Raw genomic sequence first — 23,990 nt, forward strand, 5'->3', positions numbered from 1 at the left:
ACCAGATGTGAACCTGCTACCTAATAGTTAAGATCAGTTTGCTAGCTCTGTTTTGTTATGTATGTAGCATCAGACTTGGCTTGTGTGTTAACACCTTTGCTTTGATTGTAGGTTATCTTGGAAGTTTTTGTGAAGCTGCGTGTGTCATACTGATCAAATTAAAGCTAAGGTGGAGAAGAAAACTGAAGAGAGCTTGAAGGCTTACATATGCTCATGGAATAGGTAGAGCTTGAAAGGGAAGGATTTTGAGTGTAACTTTATTGAAATTTCCAGATAAATGTACGGTAGCGGGTTACATAAGGAAGTTGCGCTCCAGCTGAGTATCGCTTGTCTGCAACATTCTGTCACTTACTTTAGTGATACTCAATACTCTGTGAAGACTGTTCGACAGTGCGTTTGTGGGCTTGCAGGTGTTTTGAAAGAGTGCTTCCTCCTTGGGAGCGGGTTGTATGCCTGCTGCCAGAATAGATCTAGGAGACATGGCAGCGAATGCTGAACAGGGTAAATGTGACTGCTGGGGGTGGGGGACACGCACAGGTAGTGCAGGGCTTTTGTGGGGAGGGTATATCTTCTATCAGGTGACTTGGGAAGCAGGGAAAGCTGCTTTATTGTACTTTAGTGCGTGCTGAGGTTCAGGGTTCGACATTCTCTCGGAGCGTTTCTGTTTCTAGTCTGTGGTTTTTAGCAGGAGAGAAGCCGAACACGTTGAGTCTTTGTTAACATTGGGTGCTTGTGGACCGATTCTTCATGTTGCTTTTCAAAGATCAAGAATCCTGAGGGATAATGGGGACTGTGTAAGGTTAAGAGAGTCTTTAAAGCCTCGGGAAGTAGTGAGAGCATCACCAAAGCGCTGGTGTATATTGAGCTCTGTAAAGAACCAGGTGTTTCAGTGGAGTAAGTATGGTGGCTGTTGAGGAGATGGAAGGTGATGGGGTTGTGGGCAACATTTCCAACAAACAAAGTACATGAAGGGAAATAAAACTGCTTGTTCTAGCAGTCCAGATGCTTTAAAAGTTAGATCGGAGTTAAGGTACAGACTAGAAAGGAGCACTTTGCAATTTGAGTTAACTGTGGTTGTCTCGCTTAACTAATTAAGTAATAATCACTGGTTGTTCACACACCAGCTATTTTAAACCCTGTGGAGAGTGTTCATATAATCATCTTGTTTTTGTTCTGTTCTCTGGGAAAAGCAGTGATATCTTATGTGTAGTGACCGTTCCTATCAGGATAATGAGGGGAACAGGAAGTTTCTGACCTTTGCTGTTGCACCTTGTGGCAATAAAACCTGCAGAATGTGGATCAAGTAGAAGTAATCCCAATAGACTTGAGTACGAGGAAGTGATGGGAAGGAAAGCTGCTGCTTAGGCATTTTTAGAGGGTACTATCAGTCTCGATATATCAGTGTTCAGGTCTCAATCTTGCCACTGGTTCTTGTGCTTGGCACTTGGGGTTTTATGCTCGACCACAGACGATGAGGTTTTCTCCAAAATTTTGGTGTCTTTGGATAATACAGGGATGAGAACTTGGAAACAAGCAGAAAACCTCAAGAGTAAACCTTTGATACAGTGTCAACCGTGTTACCTGAAATGGCCTCTTGCATGTTGAACTCCTGGGCTGGAAGGGGGCAGAACAAGAAGGTTTCTTGGAGCTGGATAAGTAGCGTTATGGCTGGTGCAGGAGGTGGCGCAAGAACCTGCATGGTCCGTCCCAGTGTGTCTCTGGTGGCACGGTTGCTCTTGGGGTTGTCCAGGGACTCAAGCCTGGCTAGCGTGTCTGCGTGAAGCAGCAGCTGTTCTTTAAGTAGATGCTCTGAAAGATCTCAGATTTGCCACCTGCTATCAGATTGCTGCTTGTATTATTCACTGCAGTCTTTCAGGCAGTGGTGTGTTTAATTCTTGCTTAGGTGCTTACTGGTTTGCAGGTCTAAAACTTGGAACTCTTTTTTTCTTGTGAGAAATGTTTGGGATGTAAGCAATGATGCTAGCCAGAGTCCGCATGAAGTGTGGCGATAACAAGTATAACAACTTCATCGTTCCTTTATATATATAACGATGATCTATTTTATCATGGGTATATTTTATAAGAAATGCAATGTGAAGATATCCAGGGCTAGGATGGGAGTGGTACTGGAGGACCATAATGAATTGCTTCCATTTTAAGGTTTAAGCCAAAGCACTTTGGATTCAGCTGCAACCCTATCTGTGTTGCTTATCTTGAGGAAATGTGTTACCTATAACTGAATAACTAGGGCACTGTTTGGAGTTCTTTGAAGGGGAGAGCAAGTAAAAGGTTAGTTCATTGTCTTTTATGGGTTCCCCCATATGAACTGCTTGATGGACCCTACAGTGAGGGGAAAGGGGAAATCAGAAGCTGTGCTTCAACCCTGCTGAAGTAAAACATTTTCTTACAGCAGAGGAATGGTGGGTTATTACTGCTTATACTGTAGAGGCCCCCAAAACAGGTAATGCTTTGCAGAACTAAACTGTATATTCCATAGTGATGTCCCTGTTCCGCTGCAGAAGACAATGGGCTTCCCTGCAGTCCAGAGCGCTTGACCTCCTGAGATGTTTCAGTATCTCTTCTGCTGAAATGAATGCTACCTGCGGATGGGGTGCATTAGGTTAATTGGCTAGTTGAACAATGTTACTGTTCACCGAGTTGTACGTGTGCTACCTGTGCTGAGCAAACTTTGTGTTATTTCTGCGCTACCAGTTCTGCTTTACAGCAGCCAGTGGGAACAACTTGTTTCTTCCGTTATGGCCTCTTGCTGCGCTCGTGGAGCTGCCAGCGCAGCCCATCTGTGTTAAATATCTGGTGTGTTGCTAGTACAAAGAATACTGGTTAAGCTTCTGTTAGTTAACTACGCATTTTGATACTACACCAGGAGGAAGTTATACATTGCTTTGGTTTTCTTGCTGTTCAGGCTTTAAAAAAAAAAAAAATTAAAAAAAAAAATTAAAAAATGAAGTGTGACAGTTACATTGGAGCTTGTTTATAACCTGTACCTTGGTTATTCCTGTATTTCCTGCAACTTGACTCTTCTCATGCTACTCACTTAACTGCTTGCCTTCTAACTTTGACTTCTTACAAGGCTCTGCAAAAGTCAGTGGATCTGAGCCATTTCAAACATTGAAAAAGCAGATTCTGTCAAAGGGAAAGGATTAAAATCTTTCTGAAGATTAAAATGCTTCTGTTAATAGGGGTAGTAGCCTTAGAATGGCAGATAGATACTCTGGAATCACAAAAGTCCTGGAGACCAGGAGAGCACCTATGGGTGCTGTAGGGAGTTGGTGATCTGACCTTGGTGTGCATGTGTGAGCACCACCTTGTACAGAGGGACCGCTTGGCAAGTAGAGAGCAGAGCTGAGTGAAATGCGTGGTGGATGTAGGCTCTTACACCTCACCCTACACAGTACCTCCAGTGACCGGTAAAGGTAGAACCTTCCTGGCCCAAGGAATGTGCAGCAGGTTCTTGCCCAAACTAATGTCTGCATCGGACCTGTGCAGGTAGCTGGCAGCTGCTTGTCTGCGCTGTGGTCCTGCTGCTGAGGTAAGGCAGAGTGCTGTTGAGTTGACTTGGGAGCCCTGATACCATAGTGCTTGGCGCTGCTCTCTTGAAAGCTTCTAACAATTCATGGCTAAGTGGCTGAAAATTCCTTTTTGGTTAGATGAATCACAATTTTGAAACATAGCCCTAGACTGCCTGTCACAGAAGGATGCAGGGGCTTCAGGCATATAAACTTGCTAAAGTTGGATTAAAAGCTTGTTTCACAGCAGCAACCTGAAGCATAAATCAGGCTTGTAATCAAGCTAATGATGTGGTCTCTGAGTAAATTACAGTTTGAAAACAGCTCAAACTGTAATATGAAGGAAGGACCATGGAGTCCAAGGTAAAAGGACTTTGGATAATCTTTGACTGTTTGGAGGCATACATCTAGTGTGTTGGAGTGTATTTGGGGAACCCTACTGTGTACTAAGGTTTATTAAAATTGCTGGAATTGACTGCTAAAGGATGCTGGCTTTTTATTCGCTTAATTGGCTTCTTGATGTTGCTGGTTATGTTGGTTATTCTTACTAAAGTCTGTATTAGCATTAACTTAATCCTTAAAAATAGTCTTCTGGCCAGAACAGTTTCTACCAGGAACATGTTAGACTGAGGAGGGAATTATTGTCTAGAGGAATAAATTTGAACTGCTCTAACAAAGGTCTTTGGAGTTTACAATTAAAACTAATTGTAACTTGAAACATGTGCAGGGTTAAACTTTAAGACTTAAAACACTTGTTTGATAGTGCTTTAAAAACTTATTGTGCAGTTCGTGAACTCCTTTATCAAGATGCATTTTAAGTGCAGTGTACTAGCTGCTGGGAGGTAGACTAACGGGAGGGAGGGTAGCATGGGTCCGAGTGGGACTTGCTGCACTTGTGGCACTGGCTTTCCTGTGTGCCCTGAGGCCCCCCCGGCAGCTAATGCCTTTCATGACTTGGGAAGTGCAGCTAGGGGGTCTGTGGCATCAGCGCACTCTATCTTCCTTAAAATGCTTTCCTGGAACCCCTGAGTAGGGAGGTGTTTGTTTTGTTGGGAACTTGGGAACACAATTAAGTCTGCTTTTGGAGCCTAAATGTCAGTTTCTTGTGCGAGTTCTGTAGCTTTTAGGATATCTAGTTCATGGATGTAATGGTAGTAGTTCCATTCAACTTGGCCTTTGAGCAAGACACCTTGAACCTTGCTTTGCTTTGTGCCATGCTTCCACATCCTCATTTTTGCTGAGCAACTAATTAATACTTTTAACTGTAAGATGGGTCAAGTTAATGGTATGATCTGCAGCAGTTGGCCCAACCCCAGGGGTGTTTTGCTGTAGGGGAGATGGCAGAAAGTTCTGTAAGTGGGCTTTCCAGCTAGAAGGCAATTCATGGTGAGGTAGCCTCCTGGGAGCTGAGTAACTACAATGGAAACTTCCTCTAAAGGCAGCTTGAGTTTTCACTTTTAAGTTCCTAAAGCAAAACCTTCTGCATGTGCTTAAGGATCAGAAACTGTCTCAAATGGATTACCAGCTATGGCTTTCTTCAGGTTTTGGTTTAAAATCAGCATTGTCAAGATCAGACTTGATCATTGACCAGCAAGCTTTCCCAGATCACGGGGAAATACAGCAGGCCTTGCAGCTTAGGATCTGATATATGCAGTAATGGCTGGTTTGTAGATGATACCAAACTGTAATTGAATCCTCCATGTATTATGAGTTCCAGTTTTATGTGAACTCCAGAGTCATTTGTTCTGAGTTACAAACCAGCTGGTTCTCAAGAGTCTCCCTCAGCAACATCTGGAAGCAAAGACCTTGCTAGGTTTGGTGTCGTGCTAGCAGTACCTTGGAAACAGCACAGGAGCCTTCAAAAGGTAAAGTAACCTCTCAGACAGATGCAGAAGCTTGGTACTGTGCTGCAGCAGTGGATGCTCCTCTCTATTTGTACCTGGATAAATGCAGCTGTATGTAGCTACCATTCCTGTTTTTAAACTTGGCCTTGCAGGTCTGACAAGCGAGTAGTGAGAGTCTTTCTAGCATGCTGGCAGCTTGAAGAGAATGGCATGTTAAAGCGATCATCTGTGCCCTGCTGGGAAATCCAGTAATGCGTTACTGTCTCTGGTGTGCAGAGGCAACTGATAGTCTACTGCAGCTAGTGACTGTGCTCCAGAGGTGTCTTGTGGAGTTTCAGCTTCCTCACTGTTATGCAAGCTGTTGTTCTACAAAAGCTGGGAGGTTTTGTATCTCAGGGTGTCCTGGTTTTGGCTGGGATAGAGTTAATTTTCTTCCTAGTAGCTGGTATAGTGCTGTGTTTCGGATTTAGGATGAGAAAAATGTGGGTAATACACTGATGTTTTAGTTGTTGTTGCTGAGCAGTGCTTACACTAACTCAAGGACTTCTCAGCTTCCCGTGCTGTCCTGCCAGCGAGGAGGCTGGGTGTGCACAAGAAGCTGGGGGGACAGCTGACCTCAACTGGCCATGGGGATATTCCATACCATATGATGTCATGCTGACCAATAAAAAAACCGCGGGGGAGTTAACTGGGGGATGGCAGCCCACTGCTTGGGGACTGGCTGGGCATTGGTCAGTGGGTGGTGAGCAATCACATTGTGCAGCGCTTGTTTTGTATATTCTCTTATTATTATTATTTTCCCTTCCTTTTCTGTCCTCTTAAACTGTCTTTATCTCAACCTGCAAGTTTTACCTTTTTTCTGATTCTTTCCCCCACCCACTGTGGGGGAGTGAGCGAATGGTTGTATGGTGTTTAGCTGTCTGCCAGGTTAAGCCACAACACTGGGGCTTGAATTGAGAGTTGTTGCTAAACGTTTCCAAGCACAAGGAGCTTATGCATTGCTTTTTACATGGGCATTTTAATCTGTGATGTTTCAATCTGAATTTATAGAGCAGAACCTGAAATGCTGCCCTAGGTGAGAGCTGCATCACTGAGACAAGTGGTACGAGTGTTGTAAGTTGGCTCTTTCCAGTGAGATACTATATATGGCTTCAGAAAACCAAAGTATTCCTGCTAGGTGGAACTGAAGATTGAAGAGAAAGGAATAGTATTTTGATGAGAAACAGGGCTGCTACTAACTGAACTTCATTGTTACCTCTGCATCTGTTGTGAGACTTACCTCATGGTATCACTGAAGGTGTGTTGTTCCACACAGTTTGAAGGGGCGCTTTTGAGCAGCGGGATGTAGGGTGAATGTTGGGGCAGCTTTGGAGCTGTGTATTCTACTAGGTGGTAGAATATGTTGTCAAGCTGCAGCCTGTGTTTGTAACTCTTTCCCCTTTATAGTAGGGAAGGTGCATGCTGGGTTCTTAAATATAATCCATAGTAGGTTGTGATATTACATGGAGAACATGGATTCTTACAATTGTACTCCTGAGTCTAGTGTTGTTGCATCGTATTTATGCATAAAACAGGAGTGAAGGGGATGAGAAAGTGGTAAGGAAGAGAGGTTTAGATATGGGGTTTTTTTGTTAATAGATGTGTTTGGGGTTTTGAGTACTGTAGCATTAAATTGTCTTTTCCAGAAGATTAGGGTCCAATAGTATTTGGAAGTGGACTGTACTCTATCCACCTTTAGAAAGAGTAGTGTATTCCTAAGTTTTCATGCCTGTACTTCTGAATTTGTGCATGTGAAGACTTAATTCATTCTTTGTAGCTGTGACTAAACTGACCACGAAGAAGGTGTGTGGTCCTTCAGGTGCTGGTGAAGTTGTGTGTAAGTGGCTGCATGTTCCTTTGCACTGATTGCACAAGGTGTTTCTTGGCTTACTGATGCTAAAGCAGAGCACAGTGCAGTCTGCTACTCTTTATTTTTCAGACTGTTACTATCTGAAAACTTTTATAGTACATGCACTTCTCTACGGTGGAGCAGTATTCTTTTGTTGCTTGGGATGATACTCAACGTATTTGATGTTCTGGAGTTAAAGCAGAGAGGTGTACAGCAGGTGGTGTGAGGTGTGTTGGTGGGGAGGGAGAATGCATTACTGATCTTTATTCTAACTGATACTTGCAACCAGGAGGTAAGGAGGGAGTCCTCACTTGGGTGAAGTTAGCTACCCCGAACTGACATGCATAACTGACAAAACTGAAGGGCTTTCCTCCTTCAGAGGATATCTGGAGATGCTCCCCACCTTCAGGAGGGAGTAGGCTCTTCAGCAGGTGCTGCATGCTTAATATCTACGCCTGTCCAAGTCTGTGCTGAACCATGAAGTGTGGGAGCAAGGTCTGTATGGGTCAGCACTCTTAAGAAGTTCAGTAGGAGGACTAGAAAAGCTTCAGTAGTCTGGTGTCAAGTCAGGAGCTTTCAGCTGGGCTCTTAAGTAGTTGGGAGCTGCTGAGAGCAAACCCAAACTTGTGTGTGCAAAAAAGTAGTCGGGGTATGTGAAGCTTTGTATCTCCACTGCAAGACTTCTGGGGGACTGCATGCTGAGGGGAAAAATCCTGAGATTAACCTGTTTGATGTAAGGCAGCGTTCTTGTGTTGCAACAGAAGAGAAGAGGGTTTGGTTAGTGGTGGCCTCCCAGTTCATGGGAAGTAGAAGGTGGAAAATCCCAGAGATCATCTATTCAAGAGCTTAAATACTGCCTGTAAATAACAAAAGGTCATTAAGTGGCAAGCTTTTTCCATTCCTGCAATCAGCTTGTCTTGATCATCGTCCTTAAATGTTTTGTCTATCAAAAGCTTCAGATAAGTCTGGTATCTGAGATTCCTGTTGCTGGTAACCCTTGCAGGCTGAGAGGTGAAAAGCTGAATGCACAATGGGCCAATGGCAGCATTGGAGTGTTTCCTGAACGCTGGATTTAGTTGTCCTCATAATGGTTGTCTGGTGTTTATGTTTAGCTTTCTAGACTGAGCTAGCACAGAAAAAAGTTAATGTGTTTGGGCCCATCATGCAAAGCAGGTCAGTGGCTGAGCCAGAAATAGAGCAGGCAAAGTTTGACTTTGAAGTTTTACTCTATTTGCACTTCCCACTAAATGTCCACTTCCTGAGCAAATTGGTAATTCTGGTGACAATGTGTGGACTATCTTTCTGATCTGGGCTGAAACTGTGCTTCGAATGGAAACTTGGTATAGTCAGAAGTGTTCTGAATTACTCAACCTGTTCAGCCAGAGCAATTGAGACTCATAATAGGATTTCTTCAGAGGAAAATTTGACTGACACAGCTACTTGAAAAGTGAGGATTTCCATTCACAGGCTAGCAGTTCTATAGGTACAGAAGGCCTTGCATTTTATTCCATTTAACCACCTATATTCACTGATGCATACATTGGGAGACAAAACAACCATAGGTTATTGAAGTCTTGTATACTGCAAAAAGGATACTGCAGGCTTGAGATTATAAACTAGATTACTATAGCTGGAGCAGCCTGTGAGCTGTTGCAATACAGGGGATAAAATAAGGCTGATACTGAGAGTCATTGGATTGAGGCCATCTTGTCTCTCTGTGACCTGGAGATAGTGGAATATGTAATACCTTGGTACTGCTTGGGATCTCTTTAAGTTCTATTATCAGTAAAGGCGAAGTTGGTAGACCCTATGACTTGATGAGTATTGCTGTGACTTAATACAGTGTAGAAACCTAGAGAGGTGACTGATGCATATGCCAAATGTGTTACCTGGATTTAAGATGCAACTTTGCTTTCTGGGGTCCTGGGTATTAGTTTTGTGGTGTTGCCATTCTTGTGGTTTCAGGAAACTCACTAGTGTGAGCATTATGTTCGTGAGCAAAAATGGTAGCCAGAGTGCCCCAACAGCTTTTTAAGCAATAACATGATTAGTTTTGAAATTAAATGAAATAAACTGTTCCTGTTTTTTAGGAGTTGAATGATCTGGCACGTGATCCTCCAGCACAGTGTTCAGCAGGGCCTGTTGGTGATGACAGTAAGTATGCTACTATTGGCAAACACCTGCAGTCTCTAACTTTTTTCCTTTTTCTTCTGAAGTGAAATGTCCAGTTCCTTAGCAAGGAGAACCCTTCTGTTTCTTTTGGTTAGAGTACTAGATACTACTTCACGTACTAATCTTAAATTTGTTGCTCTTCTGTATCTCCTAATACCTTCCTTGTATATCATGGGAGACCTGTGTTACTCCCATTTTATTGATAGGGCAACTCTGTGCACTGAGGACATCTTGAGTTACATCTTTTGAATTAACTGTTCTGGCATTCTCATAGGGCATGAAGTTCATAAACTTGAGTAGCTCTGTGGCCAAACCAGCAAGCAGCTTTCTGAGCTGCTTTGACATATAAACTGTATGTGGTGTAGTCACATGGTCCTGTAGAAGTAAAACAATCTACTCCAAATACTAGGTGCTAGTACAGCAAGGTCAAGGTTAACTATATTTTACACAGGAGTTAGTTAACACTAACATTTTTTTTAAAGAGGGTTACATGTAGTCCTTGGGCCTAAGAGGTTAAAATGTGAACAGAAGGAAAATGAGTTGGTAAATTAAAGCTTGAATCATGAAGTAATGTTAGATTTTTTTTTTTAAAGTTTAATAGTGTGGTCAAATGAGTTACAGGAACACTGGAAACATTGCTTGTTCTTTAATCTGGTTTGTGCTAGTGTATTATAGAGCACACCAGAGTATAAGAACTGACAAACAGGTTTGGCTCTTAATCTTTAGGCAGGATTTCACTCAGTTTGGAATACTACTTGTGGCTTTCTCAATAAGCAAAATCAGAATGTCTAAATCCTGCTGTTGTGACTAACTTGTCACTTGATATGGACATAGCTGCTTAGTATGAGACAGGAAGTGCAGGTGGATCGTCTTTAAATCACACAGTACTGTTATTTTTGAAAACTGTACTCAAATCAGTTGGCCCTGCCAGGTTCCATATAAGGGATAGCCTAGGACAGTCTTTTTGACCTACACATCAGCTGGTCATCTTTCCTGTGCAAGGTTGTTCGCCTGGTGTGTCATTTGGAGTTGTTACTGTGTCCTTCTGAAGCTCCATGAGCTGTGTTGAAGCAGACAAAAAGCAGTCTTAAAAGTCCTGCCCTGAATTTTTTTGTCTAATATCGTTTTATGGTAAGATCTACTGTCACCTTGTGTGTGTATTTTTGCTTAGGGAGGAGGGCAAGATACATCGTGTGACTTGACTTAATGGTGTTTATATGGATGCTTCTTTATCTAAGTTGTAGGTAATGTTCCCCAGTCTGCTTTGATTAGCTGTGAATAAGGCAACTTAATTGTTGCCCTGTACTTTGTGGTGGTTTTCTGAGAGGCCTTTAAACTGCAGTGGTTTTACAAGCTGTACAGTCTTCTCCATATTAACTAGGATCTTACACTTTCTGGTGAACTACTTTTTTTTTTTTATAGCAGCAATAAACTCTTGGTTATAGCTTAGGTGAGCAAGAGCAGTAGGATGTTTGCAGTGAGAGAAGAACACTTGCAAATTCACCTTTTGCTTTATAACTTTACCATGGGCCCTGATGTAAATTCAGGTACTTGCATTATGCTTTAAATGCCTTGGCATTTAATGCATAAAATGCCTGAGATGAGGGAATGTGTTTATACTTTCTTGTAGCAGCTCTGTAGAAAAGGCTACATGAGAACACTTGGAAGCTTCGACTGGGATGCCTGTTAAACAGCATGCATTGAACTTGCTGTGCAACCTGGTCTCTGACAAGTGTGCTGTTCAGCAAAGCATCAAAGCTCATGAGAGTAGGGGATATTTAAGTAGGGAAACTCTCCATCTATGTGCCAAGAGCTCTAAGCTTAGGTGTCCTTTCTAAAAGGAAAAAATTAGCTGCCAAGATCTTTCTGAATCATTTCTGACCTGTTCAGAAGTGCTGAAGTGTCTAGAAACTTACACATTCCTACAGAAATCTAGGACTAGACTAAAAAAAGCACTTGAAATCTGAGAATGAAAATACTGAAATTAGTGGAGATGTTACTGTTCAGCAATGCTTTCAAACAAGTGAAAGCTGTGTTTGGTTTTGAGGGTTTTTAGCAGTAGTGTCAAGCTTGTAGTTATTCACAACTTATTTCTGCTTTCAAAATAGTATTTCAAAGAAGCTTGTAGTTTCATGGAAGAGAAATTATTAAGATGGAGAGCCAGTCTGAGGCTTTTCTTCCATTAAATTAAGAAATGGGATTTGTGACATGATAAACTACTTCATAGTTTCCAAAGACTATCAAAGGTGATAGAGATTGCCTGGTGGAGGAGGTGGTAACATAAGTTGGTGAATGCTTATAATGGCAAGTTACTACTGAATGCAGAAAGCTTTAAAGTAATATTTGATTGTTCTCCTTGTGCCACCTTTCTGAAAGACCTCTAATGAAAGACTTTCACTATTGAGACCAACACTTGGGGTGTATGTAAGTGGATAGCAGTGGCAGCAACAGAAAGGTGCCTTCTCTGAGATGCCTCTAGGTCTGCCTCAATTGCCTTGTCAGAATGACATGTCTCAGAGTTCAGGACATGCTGTGCTTGCAAAGTGGTATCTTGTGGCTAGTCCAGCCAATGTAAACTGTCCCCAGTTAGAAGCTTCTCATCCCTGTAGTTCATAAACTTTGGGAAGTGAAGAGCTGTTTCTGCCTTGTTAACTGTAGGGACAGGATTTTCTTTCTCTTGGTAATGTAGTTTTAGCCCTCTTCCACCACCTCTGGCCTTCGTTTTGGAAATATGCTTGGGACTGAATTACACTAGTAACTTCCAGGGTGCTATGCAGTGGCTTAGTTCACTTCCAAACATGTACCTGTGCTTAGTTACTGAAAGCCAGCAACCCCTTTACTTTTTAAGTAACTTTTTGAATGGCTGACTTCAAAGTAAAGAATCAGTTGAAATAAGCTCTGCACGACAAATCCATCTTTTAGTTCGTCAAACTTGTCCCGAGTGTTGTGAGACTCTAAAGCTTAGGTTAAACAAGCACTTTCCTTGAGTCTGGGGTGGGAGTTGGGGGGGGGGGGGAACCCAACCCAACCACCCTTCTAGTGTGTAAAATGTTAAGATTAACTGTGAAAGCATTTTTCTTTCTGGTTTCTTGTTGGGTATAAGACAGTAGTTTGTTACATCAGCTTCTCTTTTCAGTGTGCAGAGGTATACAGGTTAAGGTCCAGTGCTGTCTGTGTATTCAGTGCAGTCATAGTGAATCTTATCAGCATCTACTGGTGCCTGTTAAATTCCTGGTCGTTTTTCTGTGATTAGCCACAATCTTCACTGCTGGGTTTCTGCTGCCCCTTTGTCCTCTTGTTCTGGGTTTCTCAGTGTCCTGCTACAGGCGATATGGACTTCCTGTGAAGCTGTCTGAACCCTTTTAAAATGGGTGAACACTACATATGAACATGTGAGCCACTGTCTTGATTTCCTGACTCTGCATTGAATGTAGAGTTTCTCAAAAGGCTAGTTGGTGTTACCAGCTGCAGTACCCTTTGTAACAAACCTGCTGCTCTAACCAAACGCTCCTCTCCCCTTGCCTTGGTGGGTCTGTTCCCACTCTTCTTTTTTTTTTTTTTTACCTTGTATGAGATCATTCCCAGCTGTAATACCTGTACCACATGTTCTAATCTAGCATGAGCAGTTTTTAATTACAAGTAGTGCCACTCTGGGCCAAAATTACTTTTGGCCCAGGTAGTCTTGAAAGCTGTAGATGCCAGTTGCAAGTTAAGTACACAGCTGCAGGTGGCTTCAACTTCTGTGGCTTGTAGACTTACCTTGCAACAACTGGAGTCTTCTGTACTGCTCCCCAGTTCTGAAGATGAGATGTAGCTGACATCCATGCGGAGGGAAACTTCCCCTGGTACTGTTTCACAAATAATGTTTTAGGCTGGTGCTCTTTGCACAGGCTAGCATTAGAGCCTTTGGAGAATGCAGGAACCCCAAGAACTTCCTAACGTGCCTCATACAGATTAACATCTTTGATTGTTTTCCTTATGTTCTGCAGCATAAAGATGTTCTTAATGAATCTTCTGTATTACCAGATTAAGCTGTTCTCTTGGACAGATGCATACAAGAGATTTAATTTTTGTCCATTTAACGTAAAGTGTGTACTAGCACATCCTGGTCCTAAGTATTGAGCAGACTGTCATTCTTGCATTCTCTTAAGACTTGTATTGCTTTCTGCTGCTTGAATGACATCTTGAGACCTCTGTGGAGACTAAGCTTAAACATTCAGTCAAGATACCACTGGCTTAGGTTACCTCTTTACATATGGTACGTACAAAGCTTAGGCTTACTCTCCATTTGACTAAGGATCTGTGTGGGGGAGATCCTACCTAAGAAAAGCGTGAGTTCATACTGTACTTTTGCTGTAGCTTGCTCTAAGAGAGTAGTCATTGGAAACTGGGCTTTGATTCAGGTGCATCATTAGAAACTACAAAGTTGAACTCACAAATTTGTTGGGTCTGAAAAGTTGACTATAACTGTCTGGATTTTTATTGTAATGGGATTTTTTGCAGGGCATGTGTGTGATACCACAGCAATGCCAAAGTGTGGACCAAGTGAATGTGGAGTGTCGAGTACTTCGCTCTGTCTCTGTTTAATTCTTTGGCTTGCTTCCCTGCAGCCTTTGAGAAGGCTTTGTTTTTAAAATAGACTTTTCTGTGCTGCTTTGTCCGGAAGAAAGTAGTTCATTACTTGAGTTTCTCCAAACTGAAGTAAATCTTTCTCTTTTTCAGTGTTCCATTGGCAAGCTACAATAATGGGACCAGTAAGTATGAGAGAGTTGATGTTCATAGCTTTTCATGACTAGTCATCTTGTAATAACTCCTCAAACTGCAATGATTCTTTTTCATTAACAGAATGACAGTCCCTATCAAGGTGGAGTATTTTTCTTGACAATTCACTTCCCAACAGATTATCCCTTCAAACCACCTAAGGTGAGTGGCTTGTACCATAAATCTATTCATTACTGTGTGGTGTAATGTGTATTTGTGAGCCTACACTGAAATTTTCCTTCTTCTGCAGGTTGCATTTACAACAAGAATCTATCATCCAAATATTAACAGTAATGGCAGCATTTGTCTTGATATTCTACGATCACAGTGGTCCCCAGCACTAACTATTTCAAAAGGTACCTCCAATGCTCATTTAATTTTACTCTGCTGAAATGAATTACTGATTTGGATTTAGAATGTAAAAACTGCTACATTCCTGCTGTCAACCATTTCTCTGGTCACTACTTCAGTTTTGTGACTCTACATCTAGCTTACAGCCAATTCATGAGTGTAGTGTGCTCTGGACATCCAATTTCCCTGTGACCATAGGGAGACTGTTCAACTTTTCCAGTGGATCAGATAAGTCTTACTACGCTAAGTATGTAGTCTTGCCACCTCAACTCAGAGTCCGAAGACTTTAACTAAAAAAAAAAATTAAAAAAAAAACAAAAACAAAAACAACTTAGTATATGACAATGGAAGTCTTAAATGTTCAAGATGCACACCAAGTAAAATACGTAGGGGAATAGCTGTGGCTTTTAAAAAACAGTAAAGCTGCTTTGATTCTTTGTCATCTTAAAAAAAAAAAAAGTCCCTTTTTCAAGGGAACATCAGAACTCCATGTTGGTAATTTTTTAACAAAACTTTCAATGACATGGACTATTAAAACAAGTTTCAAAACTTAACTAGCTTCCACTATCTTAATGGTTTGGGTTTTTTTTAGCTAAAACAATCTTGGTCCCTGTGAACTGTCTTAGCTTGTGGGGCACTGGAATATATCCTTTGCCTGGTAAAACAGTATTGATGTTTAATGTAAATAGGAGGCTTTAAACACCTTGAAGACCCAGGCTTGAATTTTATTGATTTTTGTGGCTATTGGAACTGTAGATCTACAGTTTGTAGATCTAGCCATGGCTGTTGAGGAATATTTGTGGTTCTCTTCTGTGCATGGATCGTGTCTTGACCATTCTGTTTTGTAGCTTCACACTGTCTTTGTAATTAAATGCTGCAGTTATCCCGTTTAATTACAGCATCCTTCACATCGTGTCCCAGCTGTATGAGGCTATCCTGTTGCCTTTAATTCTTTTCTCCAGCTGCAATGTTGCGATGTTCCCAGACACTTTTTGGTTCAGACAGATCAGTCCTGGTACCCCTCCCTTGGACATCAGAACTGTCTCCCTTTTATTGAACTCAACAAAAGTTCCTGCCACCTCTGTCCAGCTAAAGGCTTCTGCATTTGTAAAAACAGCTGGAAAGGCAAAACAGTGTCTTGACTTGTCTCTTGACAGAAATGAATTTGCTAGTGTACGAAGCTGAAAGTCTTCACTGTGAGTTGAAAGAACTGAAGAAATGGTGTCAGTAAAGGGAAAATGATAGTCAGGTTGACGCAGCTTTCCTTACAAATGCTTTCAGTCAAGTACTGGCTACTGTTGGAAGCACTAAGTTAGTACTATGTACTGATGTCTATTATGTTTTGATTAAATTGCTGTATAACTGGTTAGAATACTATAGTTGAAGAATATGTAATGTGGCATGGTATCTTTCATTTGTTTTAGAGAGTCTGAAATAACTGTATAGGCAGTGGGGTGATAGTATGTTTGGAAATACTGGAAGGTAGACTGGAATTAGGACAGTTGGAAAAAGATGGGGCAAGAATTTAAGAAGCTAGTTAAGGGCATCAGTGTGCTGCCTATTAATGGCTGTCTACTTTAATCACTCACAAAATATATTGTAACATTAATTTTGCAACCCAAATACAGTTGCAGTATGCTCTTAACATCTCCATCTCTTTCTGTTTTCTGCCTTGAACTCCTTTTTCTTACCCTCTTCAAACTGCATCCTTGTGGCTTAGCTAGAGTAAGCCATGGGATCAGTGTGGTCATTCTGTGCTACTTAGCCCATCTATTGCCCCATCTTCCTCTTAAAGTATGCTCCTTGAGATTAGGTGTCTTTATATTGCTGATTATTTTTCACTCATTGCAGAAGAGTTCATATGAATGCACAAACTCTCCTGCATATAGCACAAAACACGTACAGATCTAACCTGTGAGAAAACAATCTTGTCCGAGTTCCTTTGGTGCTCATTTCATGAAGGAATTGAAGGCAGCAAAAAAATTCTTACAGGTGACTTCATAGAAATTCAGAATATTCATAGAAATTCATAGAATATTCAGAAGTAACAGGGATGTCTTGTTAGAAAGCAGACCTCAACTGAAGTGAGAGCTGATACTTAGAAGAAGCATTCCCATCTTGAACAGGTATAAATTCCACAAAGGCAACTTGAATCTTTTAGGATGAAAATCTTGCTTTCAGTCTGGTTAGAACTGTGTCGTTAGAGACTTTGGGGCTATTTCAGCTCTCTAGTAACTCTTTGATTAGCCTTATCAAAGAATAAATGTGTTGCTAGTAGGAAGAGCTGTTGGGTTAGGTAACAAAGTGAATAACAAGTTATTCAGCATGAAGCTTACCTGCCTTCCAAAGCAGCAATTTAGTATTTGTAGTGTAGGTTTCTTAGAGTATTTCCTAAGTTGTGCCACCCTTTAAAAGGGGATGCTATTGGGAGCAAACTGTTTGAATTTAAAATCTGTGAGCAGATAACTAGAACACAGCTATAAAAAAAATTATACTTTCCACTGATGGAGAAATTGGGGAAGACTAGAAACAGTCCTTCTAGGAAACAGCTAATCCTACACAGTTTCCTCCTCCTGAAGCATCTGGTAGGCAACATTGTCATCAGCTTGCATGGGCTAGATGTTATGTTGCAATTAAAGTGTAGTACATGAACATGTTTTTTGCCCTAACCTGCAAGCAGAAAGGTGAAGGGGTATGCAGTGACTTCTTTTTAACCTATAGTGCCACTTCTTGGTGGAAAGACTGTGGAAAAATAACGTCAGTGCTACTTAGTCATCCTAGTTCAGTGGTAAAGGTAGGGGTCGTGTTGTCTTGTGCTCTGGAGGATGGTAGGCTGCTCCAGAGGGCAGTTGGAGTATCTGGCTTGGGAGTCTGCCCCTGCCCTTTTTGCTAGGTAAGATAGCGAAGGCCTGAGTGTGGGGGCTATTGGAACAGTTTTGTTTCCACTGAATAAATAAGGAAGTTTCTCTCCCTCTGTAAGCAACTTGATAAAGTGATCTTGGCTACAATAGCAGAGGTGACTAGAATCTTGGGGTTTTTTTCTGTCTTTCTAAACGTTTGTCCCTCCTGGACTTGTTAAAACAGGTTCTGAAGAATTGGGAGAACAACACTGAGTGTCTCAGTAGAATAGCTAACTTGCTTATATTAGTAATTCTGAAATAAGTATTCCTTAAAGAATACATATTGTAGAATAAATCATCTCAAAATACAGTCTTAAACACACCTTGGTGGTTAATTTAAACTCCAAAGCTTAAACAGAATGTGTAGGCTTAAATTAAAAATGTCATCTCAAAGTCTGCATAAATAAGAATCACTGTTGCCTTAAACAGGAGAATGAAGTGTTTTAACATGATGATAAATATTCTCAGCCACTTTGGAAAATCCCACTTTCTCTTGAATTTAGCAAGTGGATGTGCAAGAGTTAATACTAAACTGAAGTACTTCAGTAAAGGTCAGGCTAACTTGCTCTGTCCCATCCCACTTCTCCCCATTGTGTTTTATAACTAATGAACCATGGAGCTTATATTAAGCGTGTTGGAAGACACTGCCTGGTGAGTGGCAGTGAGTAACTTCAGTCTCATTCATTCAAGAGTTTAGCTCATGCTGTTGAAACTCTTCCATGCCCAGTGCAGTGTGAATTTTCTGTGATTTTGCTCTTATAGGTGTTTCAGAATTGCTTTACTAAGACTTACTGGGTGGGAATTCCCAAGTACCCAGCAACCTAAATGAACCTGATCTTCACAGTGCAGTTTTCAAAATCAGGAAGCTGGTTTCTGATCATCCTCCTGGCTTTTAATTTGCCTGTTGTAATGCTTACCCAGATAACTGGTGGACAGGTGTGACTTTGTCACATAGCATGGATCAGTCTCTCCATTTGTGCTGAGTTAGGGTTCTAAGGGAAACTGTCATTCTTGCATTTCAGCTCTCTTGTATCTTGCAACTTCAATGTAGTTACTTCTGTAGCTTCCCAGATGTTGCCCTTGCTGCAAAGAAGGCTGCACTAGGAGGAGTGTTGCTGGCAGGTCAAAAGAGGTGATCCTTTCCCTCTGCTTGGCACTGGTGAGGCTGCACCTGGAGCAGGTGTCCAGTGCTGGGCTCCCCAGAACAAGAAAGGCATGGATGTACTGGAGAGAGTCCAGTGAAGGGTCATGAACATGACGAAGGGACTGGAGGATCTCCCATTATGAGGATAGGCTGAGGTAGCTGGGACTATTCAGCCTGGAGAAGAGGAGGCTTAGGGGGATCTTATCAATGTATATAAATACTTGAAGGGAGGGTGCAGACATGACAGAGCCAGACCCTTCTCAGTGGTGCCCAGTGACAGGACAAGAGGCGATGGGCACAAACTGAAACACAGGAGGGTCCCTCTGAACATCAGGAAACACTTTTTTTTTTCTTTACTGTGAGGATGCTGAACACTGGCACAGGTTGCCTTGGGAGGTTGTGGGGTCTCCCACATTGGAGATACTCAAGCCATCTGGACATGGTCATGGGCAACCTGCTCTAGGTGGACCTGCTTGAGCAGGGGGGTTGAACAAGACTATCTTCACAGATCCCTTCCAACCTCAACCAGTCTGTGATAACACTGGGCAAAACTTAACTTTTCTTCTCTTGTCACCAGAAATTGTTGAACTGACTTAGCAGGAATTCAAGTTGCTTGGAAGCAAGAAGTTTAAACTGCTCAGATTTAAAGGTACACTTCCCGTGAGACTAGGTAAGATTGCTGGAAGAGTTTGAAATGGGACTGTGGTTAAGAAATAGGATTTAACTCGAGCAGAGTCCAGAGTTGCTTTACTCAGATGCATCTTGCCCATTCACAGTAAGAGACCAGTCATTTGGTAGTTAGCACTTGAACTTGTTGGACAGTAGTGTTTTCAGTTGTGTTTTAATGTTACAAGCTTAATGTTTGTCAGTGCTGATAAAACTTTGACAACTGTATGCCTCAAAGCTTTCAAGGGTCCAGGGCCTGAAACTCAAAAGTAGTGGTAGTATAGGTGAACATTCTTCCCAGGAGTTGGATTTCTTCCTATTTTTGAGGAGCAGAGGTCTAAGTATTAGTGGACCTTGATGTGGAGGCTTTTGGCTGTCAGACTGATGATTAGCAGAGGAGGATCCCTAGCTGGTGTGAGAAGCAGGACAGCCAGATAAAGCTTCTGAAATGGAATTAAGAATTCCTCAGCAGCCGTGTGTGTCCAAAGCTCAAATTTATGCTAGCAGAGATGTTTCATAATCCCCAGAGTACCAAGCTGAATTAGATGTGAGCTGGCAAACTTTGTTGCTTTCACATTCAGAAACTTGACTGGATCAAAAAGCACAGCACTGTCAGAGCCTGTGGCCTGGTCTCTAGGAGGGTGACAAATTGCTTTCCATAGAAAGAACTTACTGGCATAATATTTGTCATTCACTGGGGGCAGAGCAGGCAGGATGGGCTGCTTCCATTACTGTGAACTCAAGATACTGGCATGGTGTCCAAGAACTGTACTTCCTTGTTTTATCTGACTGCTTCATGTCAGTGCACGAGCTTTTTGATTACATGGTGATCTTGAGACTACTGTGTGACTTCAGCCAGGACAGATAGCTGAGTAAGTATCATCCTGTTATCCTGACAACCTGGCATATGAAGTAACTGTCTCATCACCTTCTTGGTACTTCTAACAAAATTTTTATTGATGCAGTCTCTATGCTTGCTTAGAGATGGGCCTGCCTTTGGTGGGAGAAGATTGGCTTGGGTTCTACTGAGGCCTTTTGCCCCATGCAGGAGTTGAGCCTACAGGAATAACTTCTTTTATTAAAAGGCAACTTACTATTCCTCTCATTCTACTGATTTAATCATAGAATCATAGAATCATTTTGGTTGGAAAAGACCTTCAAGATCATTGAGTCCAACCATTAACCAAGCCCCCTAAACCATGCCCTGGAGTACCCTGTCCAGTTGCTTTTTGAATACCTCCAGGGATGGTGAATCAACCACTTCCTGGGCAGCCCATTCCAATGTTTGACAACCCTCTCAGTAAAAAAATTTGCCTTTAATAAAAGTTAAGATAGCAGGGGCCTTCAAGGAGAGAGCTAAGGCTTTCACTCATGATCTGTTTTTGACCTAAGCTGCTTGGTGCCCAAGAAAACCCTTTACTCCTAGGTGAATTCTAAATTGGCTCATCTTTGGAGAGCAGTAACTGCCCCAAACTGCTGTTGAATAAGAACGCACCAGTTAAGATGTTTCTTCTGGGTAGCTTATTACCTTGGAAGAATTGATGCTTGCTTTTTATCTCCCTGCTGTGAATCAGCTGGAGACTCTATTGCTCCTCAGTTGCTTTTCCTTATCTTAAAGTGTCCCATAGATGAGTGCTTTACTGGAGCAAGTTTTGTTTGCGATTCCAGCTAGACTTAAATAGTAGTATCTATAGTGCCTAGTACCCCATGTTAAGGGGACAGCTGAAAGTGATGGGTATTAGACCCATTCAGGCTTTGCAAACAAAGCGTATGATTTGAGTTTTGCATTTGAAAGATGACTTCTGTATTGAGAAAGTGGAGATAATAATCAGCTGCTTTTGGCAATCTTTTGGAAGTCTGTGCCTTACCTGTCATGTCTTAGGCTTCTACATGAAAAGCATCTATGCTTCTTGATTAACTGGGATCACTGTCTCAGTACAGGGTGATAGGGCAGAACTGATATTTGCCTTTCTAGCGCTGATATCTAAAGAAACTAGGTGGTGTAGCTTTTGGGTCTTATGTCATGCCCTAACAAGGCTTAAACAGTTTTTCAGTGGTGGCCTGGACTGAGCTTCTGTAGAAATCAGCTTAGCCCAATTGACTTGGGCATGAACACAATGTGTACAAAGGTGTGTTAAACACTGTGCCTCATACACAGCTGCTCCTGGCTCCTAAAGACCACTTTCAGCTGCAACTATATGCTGTGGACATAGGAGGGTGTGTCATAGCTGCATGATGCACTTGGTTATAAAGTCATCCCTGACATCAAGAGAAACTAATTGCAATGTATAAATTGCTAGGCACCTTTGACTTTCTTCCACTGTTGACACTCTAGGAAAGATGTCTGTCTTCTGGCTGTGGAGCTTACTCCCTCCACCTGGAGCTGGAGTCTTATGGCTTTTAAAAGAGTCTCTTCACCTCTGAGTTCCAGGAGCTTTGACATGCATCTTAGATTTGTATGGGCCAATAGATGTTCCAGCAGACAGATGGGGGTTTAAATGGTTTTCCGTATTGCTCATTTGGCTAGTGCTGAAAGGATCTGTGGAGAGCTGACTTCATGGATTGTCCTGATTAATGATTGAGCTGTTTCATAGCAGAAGAAACTCAGCCATGGAGTTTACATATTGAATTTGTATCTACTTGCACATTGTCTGAGGTGTGGCAGAACCAGGAAGACAAAATTGCTCATCAGAAATGGCAGACTACTCTTCGTGGTGTAAGAGCACAGCACAGAAGGCTGTTGAGAAGATGAGGTGGATCATGCAGTGGTAAACTGTAGCTAAACTTGTTGACAAGCTGTAAATGGCATGATTCTCTGCACAGAGGAGCTGCCTTGAGAAAGATTGTCCTTGAATTTTGGAGTGTTATGTACTCTAAAGGGAAGTCTTGCAGTGGAGACTTGGATCAGTTGTGCTGCATTATGCTGGTAGACCTCATTGTGCCTCAAAGAGCATGTTGCTGGAGCATTCTTAATATTAAGTGTTAAGTGATCATTCTGCTTGATGAGACTGCATTTGTATCACTGCTCTATGGGGAAGCTAAGTTTCTTACTTTTTTAGAAACACTTTGTTAGCAGTCTTTCTACTTGATTACTTTGGTTCTCACGGTATCTTGGTTGTTGTGAAGTACTTGGTCCATGCTAGTCCATAGCATTAGGAAGCCCACTAAAGGATAAGTTGTGTTTGTTGTCTGTAGTAGATAAATGGGGGTCACAGCTGAAGTATTGGAGTTAAGCAGGCTGCATGGTTGGTGAAATAAACCAATTTTTGAATGAAAGGGAACTTTAAACGGATCATGTTTTAAGTTGCTTAATGTTTTGCTACAGACTGGACTGCTTTGACAGTAAAGAGATGAGAAATAACTCTGTACTTGAACCCCTTGAATCAACAGGAAGTAAAATTTATCTATTTTGCTATTACTGACAAAAATCCATACTTAAATTCTGAAGAGTGCACACTTATACTACTGTATCTCTTTCAGTGAAAGACCTGAAGGCACGCTGTCAAACTGATACCACTAGAGCAGCTTTGCCTATGGTCATGCAGGATGAATAGGACAAGGTGTAAAACAAGTCACTTACCTGTCTTGTGTAATTATTCAGCCTGATTCTGTGGTTACAAAACTTGACTTTTGTGAATTATTTTCTAATTGTCTTCTGCTAAAGTTGTAGTCATTTGACTAGTAAATGTAAAGGCTTTGCTATGAAGTTCATTGCAATAATACTTGATTGCAGAAGGTGGTCTGGTGATTCTCTGTTCCACAGTGTTGGTTTAATTAGTTACTCTGGTGCTTCAGAGAACTCCTATACACAACTGACACTTTTAAGGATTACCTCCTCTTTCCTTTTGCACTTGGCTCCTTAAACTTTGTGAGAAGGTACCTTTTTCCAAGGGGTTTTTCGTAGTGGTCTGGAGGTTGCTTATGTTGTTTGGTCTAAAACGTGTGTATATGCAGTGTTCTGGTAGAAAAACTTGAGAGAAACTTCCTGAGTTAATTTGGACAAATAGCTGGGTTCAGCAGGCTATTAAAATTAAACCAGTTTAGATAACGCAGTTAAAGATGTTTTTCTTGTTGAGGCTGTAGAGATAAAAAGGGAAAGATGTGGAGCTACCAGCAAGAGCAAGCATAATGGAGAATAGTTTTGATTAATGAAGGCTTACAAAAATAAAACAAAGCAGCTGAATGTAGCAGTGCAGCTTGAAGCCAAATAATTGTGTCCATTTTTATTCAATGTTTTTGGAGTGATGCTTCCTATAAAATAAGTGAACTGCTGAGGAATGAAATCTAGAAATGTTTTTTGAAGTGACTAGATTGAAAGAATTCATCACGGGAAGCATTTAGCTACTGACTGAGTTCTAACAAACCACAGCCCATTTTAGTAAAGAGTATTAGCAGTATGGGATTTTTTTTTTTTTTAATGGCCAGCAAGTAGCTATGGTACACTTGGGTTGATAGCCTGTAAACCAAGAACTAAAACTCCTAGACCGGAATGGGATAACTCTGCCTTTCCTTTCAGCAAAGGAGGTGCTGTTCAAGGCAGAGTTGCATCTTGCCAGACAAAACTGACTTGTGGGGCAACGTCAGCCTGTTGGACTGCTGTTGCTCTGGAGGTCACAAAGCAGCACCGTGGTTATCCTGGTGCCCTTGCTGACCAACAGCTGAACACCACCTTTGCCTGGTCTGGTGCTTAGAGCACCAGTGGTGGGGGGTGTTTTGCAAGGCTGATGTGAGGTATGC

General features: G+C 41.8%; 1 protein-coding gene across 2 annotated transcripts in view; it reads left to right on the top strand.

The window, feature by feature from the left end:
- Positions 1-23,990, top strand: part of UBE2D2 (ubiquitin conjugating enzyme E2 D2) — a 31,332-nt gene that overhangs the window by 1,611 nt on the left and 5,731 nt on the right. Inside the window, exons 1-5 of one of the 2 annotated variants that reach the window (XM_052772183.1) lie at positions 475-501; positions 9,350-9,413; positions 14,154-14,185; positions 14,277-14,354; positions 14,443-14,548. In XM_052772183.1, the coding sequence (XP_052628143.1) occupies positions 490-501; positions 9,350-9,413; positions 14,154-14,185; positions 14,277-14,354; positions 14,443-14,548 (292 nt within the window). In that variant the 5' untranslated portion in view covers positions 475-489. Of the gene's footprint in view, positions 1-474; positions 502-9,349; positions 9,414-14,153; positions 14,186-14,276; positions 14,355-14,442; positions 14,549-23,990 lie in introns of those variants that run through there. The other variant, XM_052772182.1, reaches the window with a different exon arrangement.

This window comes from Harpia harpyja, chromosome 20 (genome assembly GCF_026419915.1).
Source record: "Harpia harpyja isolate bHarHar1 chromosome 20, bHarHar1 primary haplotype, whole genome shotgun sequence".
Lineage (NCBI taxonomy): Eukaryota > Metazoa > Chordata > Aves > Accipitriformes > Accipitridae > Harpia > Harpia harpyja.